General features: G+C 34.7%; 1 protein-coding gene across 6 annotated transcripts in view; it reads right to left on the reverse strand.

The window, feature by feature from the left end:
• The window catches only part of TDRD1 (tudor domain containing 1), a 68,565-nt gene that overhangs the window by 15,435 nt on the left and 40,326 nt on the right, over positions 1-12,804 (reverse strand). For all 6 annotated transcript variants that reach the window (XM_074233633.1, XM_074233634.1, XM_074233635.1 and 3 more), the window contains 3 exons: positions 7,021-7,131; positions 5,882-6,052; positions 4,963-5,238 (listed from right to left, as the gene is read on the reverse strand). In XM_074233633.1, coding sequence (XP_074089734.1) covers positions 4,963-5,238; positions 5,882-6,052; positions 7,021-7,131 — 558 coding nt within the window. The remainder of the gene's footprint in view (positions 1-4,962; positions 5,239-5,881; positions 6,053-7,020; positions 7,132-12,804) is intronic.

Consider the following 12,804-nt stretch of genomic DNA (forward strand, 5'->3'; position numbering starts at 1 on the left):
ATTCTGGGAACTCTGTTATGGAAAATACTATCCACATTCAGATGAAGGAAAAAAAACAAAAAAACTCCCTAACTACAGGAACTGAATGAACACAATGTTCACTTTTTTTCTGTCTCATGTTTTTCTTTCTTTTCCCTTAGTCCTAATTCTTCATTCAGCACGTGATTAATATGTAAATATGTTAAACACAATGTACATGTACAATGTTCATTAGACTGTTTGCCTCTAGGGTGGTGGTGGAAGTAAATTATGTAACATAAATATGCATATGGATGAATGTTGGAAAACTTTCATAAAACAGAAGTGGAAAATGAAATATTAGAGAAAAAAGCTACATGGAACACTATCTGCCTCTAGATCAAGAGTCAACATCAAGTGAAGACTTGATGTACATATTTCATTGCTTCCTTGTGGGGGGGGTCACAGTTAGTGTGGGGATTTGTTTTGCCTTATATATATTTGGATGGGCTTTGTTTTTCTTGCCTTTAAATAGGTGGGGAAGGGAAAGGACTGAGAAAGAATTCAAAAATGAAAATAAAATTTGCAAGATATATGTATGTAGAGTAGATACAGAATAACATATAGAATAAAGACCATAACAAATAGAGAGGCCAAGAAAGACCTTCTGTAGAAAATTGCATTTAGCCAAGTCTTAAAAAAAGTCAGGGGTTCTCTAAGAAGTAGAGGTGAGAAAAGAATGCAGGACATGGAGTTAGCTATGGAATGAGAAATAGTAAAGCAGAATGGCTAGAAAGTAGAATTTACTGGAACTAAATTGAATACCACGGAGTGGTAAGGAAGGAAAGAAAGAAGGAAGAGAAAATGAGTTCATTTTGCGACATATTCTTAGATCCCTTAAAGGTCATTCAGAAGCATGCAGCCATGGAGGAGGCCCAGACCCCAGGAGTAGAGGGATCTCTTTCCAGCTTCTCGCCCAATTTGAAAGCCTGAAGATGAAAAGGCAGGGCAAGAATCCCAGTCTAAGGGGAGACTGCAGTTCTGTCCCTCTGAACTAGTTAATTTCCTAGCTAGTTAATAGTTCATCAGTTTATTGATCCAGGTCAGAAACTTGCAGAACTTAGACCATGGGAGCCTCAAATTAAACTCTGCTTTGGATCAGGCCACTCTGGTAGTACTGAAAACTTGCAGGTCCTCACCATGTGAATGTTGCAGAAACAAAATCTGTTAAATGGGTGGAGGTTCCCATTCTTGAGATTCTGCCTCCCTTGGACACTGTATCTTATCCTCTATTTTCCCTTTCACTTAACCTTGATTCTAGATACTGGTGGACAGGAAATAATGTGTTGAAAAGACAGGAAGGACCAGTATATGGTTTGACATTGGGAGTTACCTGGCTACCACTCCCCAAGCCCCACCCTCTGTCCAGTCTAAAATGGAGGGGTATTTAACAGAAAGCTTCTCTGGCTTCATATTATGGTCTCTCACTCAGAAGGATTCCTTAATTCAAGTGGAGCTCCATGGGCTTAGTTAACCCAAGCCTCACGGCTGCCTGCCCTTTTCTCTTTCTCTCACCTTCCCAGATTCCTGTTGGAACCTTGACAGCGGGTCTGCCAAAATCAATTAGCAATCTATGTGGCCTTTTCCTTAATCTCTACTTAACTCTATTACTTTCTTTTGTATTGTAACTTCTTTAATACATCTTTATTTTCTTTTACACCTACATTCCCGGATATCAAAGTGTGATTCTTCACATAATCTAACACAAGCAGCAACTACTATGAGATGACCTGGCACCCAGAATAATGACTGTGGCAATACCCCAAAAAAGCAGCTCAGGGGCTATACCTGATCTTCCCTCTAAATAGAAGTATACAGAACCTGGCATGAACAAAAAGTAGGCTAAAATAAAAAAAAAACAGCAAAAGCACAAATTCAACTAGAATTTCCAAAAAAGATGAAACAAATTAAATTCAAAGCAGAAAACTGTGGAGGAAGCTATGGTAAATAAACATAACTGAACAGTATTGGTGCTGCAAGCAATGATCAAAGGATCATTTCAGAGGAACTTAAACTATAGAGAAAACTGAACAGTGGAAAAACAATTCATAACATTTTAACATGGCAAAAACACACAGCTATGAAAGAAAGCCATTGGAATTCTAATCACTATAAGATCAATCACAATTATAAATGATGAAGCATGATTTTCTCACTTTATATTAGAGGTGAATGACAACACACAGAATGAGACATTTTTTGAATATGATCAACATGGCTATTTATTTTGCTTCTCCCTATATAGTTGTAATAGGAATTTTTTTCCTTTCTCAATATGGAGTGAGTAGGATGGGAAAGCAGATTTTTGCTCTTTGGAAAAAAGTAAATATATTTTTTAAAAAGGTATAAGGAGGGGCCGCTAGGTAGTGCAGTAGATAGAGTACCAGCCTTGGAGTCAGGAGGATCTGAGTTCAAATCTGGCCTCAGATACTTAATAATTGCCTAGTTGTGTGACTTTGGACAAGTCACTTAACCCCATTGCCTTAAATATATAAAATTTTCTAAAAAAAGAAAAAAAAGAAAAATATATTAGGAGTCAAAGACAAAGTAGGGGGGGGTAAATTGATTCTATTTTTGAGAGTTTTCAAAAGGGAAAGAGAAAGGAAGACAAAAGGAATATACTAGTGCTAATAAAGGAGAAATTAGGAAGTGGAATTTGATTATTTAAAGGGGAATAAAGGCTGGCAATCTTACATAAGAGATAATAGTGGTAGGGATCAAGCACCAATTAAATGCCTGTTGTATGTCAGACATTGTGCATGACAGGACCAAAAAGGAATTGTCTATTTGTCTAGCCCTGACCTCTCATCATAAAATCTTAAGCTGCTCACTGGACAACATGAAATGGATGTCCTCAGATATCTTGGTATCTTTTCCTCAACTTTGCGACCCAATCAGTTACCAAATCTTGTTTTTAACCTAAGTGACATCAATGTGATATTGCCACCACTACAGTGCAAGGTTTTATACCTATAAGATAGGTCTCCCTTAAGCATAGGTCTGACCATGTCATTCCTTTCTCTTCAATAAACTCCTGGTTTTCTATTATCCCAAGATCAAATAAAAAAAAATCCTTGTTTTTTAAAGCCCTTCAAAACTTGAATCTTTCTTACTTTTATAGTATTTTTATACCTTATTCTCCTCATATCCATAGTAGCCTTAATATTCCTTCATTATCTTCACCCAAAACATTGCATCTCCCAATTCTTCATTTTCAACAGTATTTCCCATGCTTGTAATTCTCTCTCTCTCTCCTTGTCTCTGCTCCTAGATTCCTTCAAGTCTCAGTTAAATATCCACATTTTGCAAGAACCCTTTCTTGACAACCCTTCCCACTAGTGCCTTCCCTTTAGATTCATGTCCAATTTTTCCCATGTGTATCTTCTTTGTACATAATTGCTTTCTCCCTGTTAGGCTCCTAGAAATTAAGGATTATTTGAGTTTTGTTTAGTCTTTCTTGATATCCCCAGAACTTAGCACCCAAACAAAGGAGGCATATACAATGCTTGCACATTTGATTTGATGGGAATTGTCCTCAAGGAGCTTATATTCTATCAAAGGAGACAAAACGCTACCATAAGTAGATATAGAATATATACAAGGTAACAGGGGAGAGGAGGAACAGGAAAAGCCTTGAGCTAAGTTTTGAAGGAAAATGGATTTTTGTCTAGAGCCAACAGTCACCATCTAGAATAATAAAAAACTACAGCCAATATACCCAGAACTTACCTAATATAGTCAACTGTATATATATTATCTGGGTACTTTATAAAATACTCTATATATTACAATTATTTATATATTACAATACAAAATCCCCTAGTACAATTAAAATAGGATTTGATTTTCTAAAAATGTAATTGATATAAACTTTTCAGCAACAGTTATTTTGCACAATATAGTATAAAACAAGAAACAGAATAGTCAGCATAGTACTGGACCTAGAATTGAGAGGAATTGGATTAAGATTCTAAGTCTTGATACATGAGCTATGAGACCATAAACAAGTCATTTAGCCTTTTGGAGTCCATGTCTCTTCATCCACAGAGTGGAGACAATATCCAAAGTCCTTATCTCAAAGAGTTATTGTAATAGGAGTGGCTAAAAAAAAACTAGTCTCTGAAGCCTGGAAGACCTAGGTTCCAATTCTAATTGTGACACATAAACTAGCTGTGTGACCAAAGGAAAATCATTTAAGCTCTCAGTGTTGTAGGCAACTCTATCAGACTCTTAAGTTGCAGAGAAGACACCAACCTGAACAAATAGATATATTTTCTTACCAGAAAGTTTCCTCTATCAATGAAATCCAGTCCCTATTCCTAACCTACCTACCTCAAAGGGCTGTTGTATGTATATGTATATTTTCAAGTGCTGCATACATAAATGGTAGCCATTATCATACCTGTAAGGAAAATCACATTAGAAATGTACAAAATATTTTTGTCGTTGATCAGTTATGCTCAATTCTTTTTGACCCCATTGGGGTTTTCTTGGCAAAATACTGGAGTGGTTTGCCATTTCCTTCTCAAGCATTTGACAGAGGAGGAAACCAAGGCAAACAAGCTTAGGTGATTTGCCTAAGGTCATACAGCTATTAAGTGTCTGAGACCAGATCTGAATTTAGATCTTTCTGCCTCTAGGCCCAGCACTCTATCCACTCCATCACCTAGTTGCCCCATATATAATATTCATCTTCAAAGAATGACTTCTTATACCATTTCAACAGTTAATAGGTACTGACAAAATTAATGAGGCTTGGATTTGATACATAATTCATTTTCTGAAAAATCATACACAAGATTCTAAACTCTATTAGCCCAGTGCTTTGATTATAATATATACTCAAACAGATGTTCACTGAATTAGAAATGCTATTGGAAAATTATGCCAACTTTATAAAGAAATGCTTTAATACAACAAAGACATTTTTAAATGAAGTCTTACCTTGAAGCACATCAGGATCAAATGGCAAATCAATTTTACCAACAGACTTGTTACTTTGTGAATCTTTACATGGTGGCTCATCTTTTAAGACCAAATGTTCATCAATAAGTATATCACTTATAACTTTTGGATAAGCAGTAGAAAAGTCAATGAGTTCAACTCCAGCACCATTATCTGTAAGATCTACTACTTTAGCCTGAAGTTTTAGCCCTGCAACACACATCTGAAATCTTGCTGTGGCTTCGTTACTCCAATGTTTGTTTCTAGGTTTTATATCTGGAGAAAAAAATTTCATTAATAGGATTTCCAAGAGAAATTGTCTTTGTTCACTTAGGCTAACAATTTTTCAATCAATTTTGTCTTTTATCCCTAAACTTAAAGCTATCTTTGCAAATTCCATTTTTAAAAGAACAATAAACTTATAAAATTAAAAAATAGAATTATGCTTCTGGATCTTTCCAATTACACACCTTACCTAATAATTTCCAATTAAAGGAACTGCAAATTTATTTTTGAAACTAAAAATATTTTTTCAAATACTACAACAATGTTACTAAATCATGGTGTTACACATGTAAGATTTCAAAAAGTTTTACAATTATGATAGCTACAATTGTCAAAAAAGCACTTTATCATTTCTATGGTAAAATTTAATATTGCTTTATTTCCTAAATAATTTCAAATTACTCAACCTATTCAAAATTTCTTTTAAAAAAAAAATCAAGCTATTTGAGTCAATGTTTTAAAATAGTATTTTCTCAAGATTTCATGATGGGAAGTAGTATCTTTCACTGTAATGGAAACATATGAACAATGAAAAATTTTAATGTAATATGCCTTTATGTTTAATATTGTTTAAGAATCAGGGATTTCTAAGTATTTTTGAATTATTAAAATAATTTTATATTACTCAACGTACCTACTAGCCAGCATCGGATTCCCTGAAATGGAAGTTTTAAGAACTTGAATGACATCTTTCTCAGTTTATCTGTAGTAACCTCTTCAATGTTTCCATAGTCCACAAAGTGCACTTTAACTGTTGCATTTGGTAATATCTCCTTTACTAATGCACGATACCAATTACCATCACCTAGATTTTACACAAAGAATTTACATAAAGAATTACCTATGCAAAAAGTTTTTTTTCTTCAATATGTTACATATTGACAGTAGTATTAAGTTAACCTTTCCTGTTAACTGTACACTTAATTGCTTTCTTTTATTGCTACTAGATTCAGTCATGTCCAACTCTTCATGACTCCATTTAGGGTTTTCTTGGCAAAGATCCTAGTGATTTGCCATTTCCTTCTCCAGCTCATTTTACATATGAAGAAACTGAAATGAACAAGGTTAAGTTACATATCTAGTTAAGTGTCTAAGGCCAGATTTGAATCATTCAAATAAGGAAGACTTCCTGACTTCAAGCCTTGCAATCTATTTACTATGGCACCTAGCTGCCCCTTTAGATAGTTATTAGTTCTCTCTTAGGGGACTACCAGTTATTTTGGGAGGGCATTTTTAGATAAGATAAAGGTTATACACATAATTCACTAAATAAATAAATGATGACTACACTTGTTCAAACTGTAAAAAATGAATTTGGTTAAGTCTCAACTAAAACTTACTTCTATATAAGGGGTTTAGACAGAGGTTCTTAACTTGGTAGCCATGAAGTTAATATTTTAATAACTATTTAAAATTTAATTGGTTTCCTTTGTCATCTTGTATATTTCATTTTATTCTGAGAAGGGGCTTGTATATTCTTCACTAGATGGACAAAAGGATTCTAAGCACAAAAAAAAGTAAAGAACAACCTAGTTTAGCAGAGGTTCATGTTCATTAACAAAGGTTCTAGAAAGAAAAGTCTTTAAATAATATTCAACAAGTTTATCTTAAAAATGTATACCTGAATATTCTTAGAATAAAGAGGAAAACCATGTTAAAAGGAAAACTGAAATTATGAACTAAAAAGAAAGGATATTTTTAGTAAAAAGGCAAAAAAAAATTACAAGGAAAAGTAGACCTAATGAAATCTAGAGTAAATCATGGATATCTTACCTGTAAAATAAGCGCAGCAAGGCTCTCCAATTTCAGGTTTAAAATCATTGGGCATTTTTTGTTGACAGTATTCTGCTAGAGACCTATTCACTTCATTTAAGCCATTTAAAGCTGAAAATACATGAAAAACCGCAATCCTAAATAATATTTTACTAAATGAACATAGTTAAAAAATTTTAACTAGGAAAAATGTATTTTAAAAGAAAATAATAAAATGAAATCAAAGTGCTACTGGAGATACTAGAGATAGCAAGATGATTAATACTGGTTAATAATAATAGTAATAATAATACTTATAGCAAAATGCTTGTAGATTGGGGAAACTATTCTACTTTTAAAGTTTTTCAGTGAAGCATTTCTATAATCTGCCTGATCAATCCATGCCAGTGATATTTTTAGAGTCAAAATACATTGTTAATCAGACAATTTTTAATAGATATCGTCAACAATGCTTCAAATTTTCTTAGTCTGTCATTTAAGTTTGACTTGAGTGACCATAAAGATGCTTTTACCTGAATTTTTTTTGTTCTATGTTATAACACTTGGTAAAAGTTTCCAATACATCAAAATGTCATTGTACATGAGTCAAAATCCTAACTTCTTAGGATAACACTTAATTCTTTTTTTTCCCCACAGTTGTCAAGCCAATTTTCTTTCTGACTACTTATCTGCTCAAACTGCCTTGTCTACCACCCAAACTGATATAATTTCAAAACATAAATCTGTGACTGTCAACATGTACATTTCTTCTAGTGATGCAGATTACAATCCATCATGCCTGCTAAACCCATGTTACATTGCACATGTCCATCACTAAATTCACCACAGGAAGTTAATCCAAAATGCTGGGGATACTCTTCATGTTCTATTGACAACATGAGATTAACAGTGAAGCAGGAAAGTTGCCCACTGATTGTACCCTGGTCTTGCCACATGCTGCTATTATTGTTTGGTTGTGCCTGACTCTCTGTGACCCCATTTAGGGTTTTCTTGGCAAAGGTTCAAGAGTGGTTTGCGATTTTCTTATCCAGTTCCATTTTATGGTGGAGGAACTAAAGCAAACAGGGTTAAGTGACTTGCCCAGTCACATAGCTACTAATTAACTGTCTGAGATCCAGACTTTAACTCAAGAAGATGAGTCTTCCTAACTTCAAGTCTGCACTCTATCCCCTGTGCTACCTAGCTTATTACAACTTAAAAACATTTTGTCTCTTCTTGTCTCATTAATTTTCCGTTAAGATACTACTCCTACCTGAGAAGAATTTTCCCTGTATGGGAATCTAGTTCAAGTTCAAGTATATTCTATCCAACTAAAACTGTCTAATTAAACAAATACAAATGTGGGATTAGAACTGATAGCACCCTTCTACATGTTTCTTATTTTGAAATCCAGAATCCTGAAATTCTTGATAATTTAACTGATGGAATTCTACTCAGACTTCATTTTCTTTCAAGAAATTTAACATGGGGGGGGGCGGCTAGGTGGCACAGTGGATAAAGCACTAGCCCTGGAGTCAGGAGTACCTGGGTTCAAATCCGGTCTCAGACACTTAATAATGACCTAGCTGTGTGGCCTTGGGCAAGCCACTTGACCCCACTTGCCTTGCAAAAAAAAAAAAGAAAGAAAGACAAGAAAAAAAAAAGAAAAAGAAATTTAACATGGGACAAGTCAGGTACAATGCTGTGGTACTGCTTACACATCCACCAGACCTGGGTTCTATTCTCAATTCTTCTTCTTGTTAGCTCCTATGTCTTTGGGCAAGCTATTTCAGCTCCATAGGATTTAGGTTTATCTTACTGATTCAATATTTAAGAAACAATCAAGAACCCAGGTTATGTGGTGGTTGATTTCTGCTAATGATTCCTTTTGAAATTTTGGGGGAACATTTAACATATTTTCTCTTTAAAATGCAAGCTTATATTACTTAAAATTTGCTTAGAAATCTTTGGAAAAACAAATAGTAATCTAATAATGATGCTGATGATGTTTGTCTTTCATTCATGACATCAGGGAGGTAATGTATCCCAAGCACATTAATTGGCTTTGAATGAGGGGGGTACTGTGTAAAGCCACCAATCTCACCTTCTCCTCCAGAGCCATCTGAATCCAGTGGTCAGATATTAATCTAGACAACTGGAGATGGCTCTGGATGTGAGGCAATCAGGGGTTAAGTGACTTGATCAAGGTCACACAGCTAGTAAGTGTTAAGTATCTGAGGTCAAAATTGAGCTCAGATCCTCCTAAGTCCAAGGCCAGTATTCTATCCACTGTTTAAGGGTTTCTCACAAAAGTAGAACTACAATGGCTTATTATGGTTTAGAGGTACTCATGAGATGTCAAAAAATTCCCCCAACATGGTGCACTGGAAAGAGCAATGGCCTTATAAATAGAAGATACTTGGGTTTAAAACCTGCCTGGGATATTTTCTGGTTGTATATGACCATGTTCAAGTCACTTATGCTCAATGAACTTCAGTCTACTCGTATAGATGGAGAGAATAAATCATTAGAAGGTTAAAAAAGGTATGTTAGAACTCTTTGCAATCCTTAAAATTCTTCAAAAATATTGACTCAATATCATCATACCAAGTAGGAAAGGCTTCAGAAGTATGTCACTGTCAGATCAGTCTAACAGAAAGGCTTGCTACCTGACAAACTATTAAACAAAATTACCAAATAGCTTTCAGTTTGTAGGTGATGTTGGAATAAGCTGGAAAACGGGGCAAAAGACACTAAGACTCAATTTTTATCCTGCCTATAAATAATTTAAGTTGAAACATAAAATGAGAGATCTTCTTTTACTGACCAGTGAGTTGAACCTATACTACAGGAATTGAATCATAGCAATATTAACAAGCTTACCACAAACCGTAACAAAAGATATAAGGAAGATTTAAAATACATTGAACTATGATTCCTAAGTTCTCCTTGGAAAAACATTAAGAACTAGTTTCAACATGAGTCCAAATTTTTAAGACCATGATGAAGATAACTATATATGTTTCAGCATTTGCTGAAAAGGATTAGGAGGGTGGAAAATTCTACAGAGTTTGAGAAGATTCTCCAAACTAATTTAACATGTACCCTAGTACTACTCTGTGTAGGGAAAGAAAGCAAAAAAAAAAAAAGTAGTAAATAAGATTCAGAATTGTAATACTCAAGAGATCAAAAGCTTATAAACATCTAGAGAAGCCCTATGCCTATATAACCGGAATATTTTTTTTGAAAAGAGAAAAGTTCAGTAGCATCACAAAAATCAAACTGGTAAAAAAACTGGTTATCATAGAATCTCAGTTTTATAAAAGGGAACTTAGAGGTCAAATATAGTTTAACAAGTAGCAAAATAAGAATCTCTTCTTGTCAGTGCAAAAGGCCTGTGATAAGAAGACCTGAGCTTAAATTCCTTATCTGATGCGTTTGACTTCCACATTGCTCTGTTTCATCCTCTGTAAGATGAGCTATTTTTCATGTTTTTCAAAAACTTGAAATGCAATCTCCCCAAAACACAGATAACCCCATGATTATTTAAAGGTGAAACATGAAATTTCAACCAACACGGAAAATGGAAAAATTTTATCTGAAATTTCTACGGCAAGTTATGCAAATGGGACATAATTGCATTGTATTATTTCCATCCCCAGATGTGTTAGGTAAGAAGAAAAGACAGTACCAAAGAAGGGACAAGAAGAGAACCTTAATGATATAAGTACCCACAAAGGGAAAAGATGATTCCGGGAATACTGAAAGATCAATTCTCAAGATAACTGAAGAGAGAGGGGAAGATACTAGATGATCAATAAAAATTTAAGAGTATATTAAAAGGCAACCAAGAAAATCAATGACTACTAAACCATATGTGTCTATTTTCTCATTTCTATAAATTCTCTGAGTATAATTTACTCACGGGAATTATAAAGTTTTAACAAATATAAGAAACCAACATGTTGGGAGCCAGGGTCTCTAAGCTGTTTGACACAGTCGCGGCAAGAAGACTCAGGGCAGTCACACTACCTGACGGAACAACATTTCCTTCTTCAATATATATAGGGATTCCATGTATACCCATATTTATAGGTCTATTATTGATTGCAAAACTTACTCATCCTAATAGTGGAATGACTATAAAGGAAGGATTTCAGAGAAATTCCTTGAATAAAACAGATTGTGAACTTTGTCCAAATTTAACAGGACTGCCTCTCCCTGAGACATACAAAAGGCTTCAACATTATGAAATCTTTGGAAGATACAGCACTGGGAGTTCCAGGGAGATGTCAGAATATATACAGGGAAACCAGATACAAGATGGGTCAGATAGAATTCCAGGGAAATTAACAGTTTTGCCCCCCTTATCATACACAAGAATATATGATAAAGATGGTGAGAGAATAGTTAGTATAGGTAACCAATATGTGAACTCTAACAGCCTTAGTTTACTGGCAAAAGAATAAAAAGTCATAGAAACCATAGTGTCTACCAACAAGGGCTAAAAGGAAAATTAGTTATTGAATGAGTCAACGGACAGGTGGACAAACATAACTTCCCTCGCTATAGGTTGTTAAGGGAGCATATCGAAAACATTACATATGCAGTACAAAAACATAGAAGCATTCCATTAAACAAATTATATCAAAGATTATTCTAAGGAAAGTTCTGTTTAATCAATAACTTTACTATGCAGCAACAAACTAGGCAACAGGCAGGTTGAGGTCATCAAGGTCTGAGCAGGGACAAGAAAATTAATTACATGATTGATAATGACATTTGTAACCACTACATGATCAAACTTGTAACCATATGAACTATATTATTAATGAAAATTGTATATTTTTGTAACCAAGGAAATTATTTTAGTTCGCTTGTTTCATATGATTCTAAGACTATAAAAATAAATCTAAGCAGCTGACAGTCAGTCAACCTGCTCCTGCCCTATACCCACTTGTTGACAACTCATTTCGCCGACTCTATCCCTCCTGTCAAGTTCCAAGGACCCCGCAGAGGCTGGACCCCCGCATCAACAAGCCATTTTCTTACTGATTCAATATTTGATTCTTTTTTACATTTTTTTTACAAGACAGTAGGGTTAGGTGACTTGCCCAAGGTCACACAGTTAGGCAATTATTATGTGTCCAAGACTGGATTTGAACTCAGGTCCTCCTGACTCCAGGGCAGGTGCTTTATTCACTGTGCCACCTAGCTGCCCCCAAAGATTTTTCTTTGGTGCTTTTTTTAAGTTGTTTTTTTAGTTTTTGCAGGGCAAAGGGGTTAAGTGACTTGCCCAAGGCCACATAGCTAGGTAATTATTAAGTGTCTGAGGCTAGATTTAAACTCAGGTCCTCCTGACTCCAGGTCCAGTGCTCTATCCATTGTGCCACCTGGCTACCCCGATACCTCTTCATAGCTAACATATCTGACTAAAAAATAGATTATAACATCCAGTCCGGGTTGGTTGCTTTTGTTTTTCAATAGAAAAAAGGATATTTTGACTCAAAACAAAATTTTGCCTCTGTCATGAAGGCGATTCAGGACATAGGAAAAATGGAAGAGGGATTTCTATAGATGATCTAGTCTTTCAGTTAATTTTGTTTACAGATTATTCTAATATTGATTGCATTAAGTCCTGAAACAATAGAGCTTCTTTAATGAGATTTACTATTGAAAAGATTTAAAAAAAGCCACCCAGAAAAAAATAAAATGGTTCAAGATCACTGCTCTACATTAATATGAAATATTCATTAATCAAAACAGGAAAGAAAAAATGAAAGGGTAATTTTGTTCCTTATGAAA

Source organism: Macrotis lagotis, chromosome 4, assembly GCF_037893015.1.
Source record: "Macrotis lagotis isolate mMagLag1 chromosome 4, bilby.v1.9.chrom.fasta, whole genome shotgun sequence".
Lineage (NCBI taxonomy): Eukaryota > Metazoa > Chordata > Mammalia > Peramelemorphia > Peramelidae > Macrotis > Macrotis lagotis.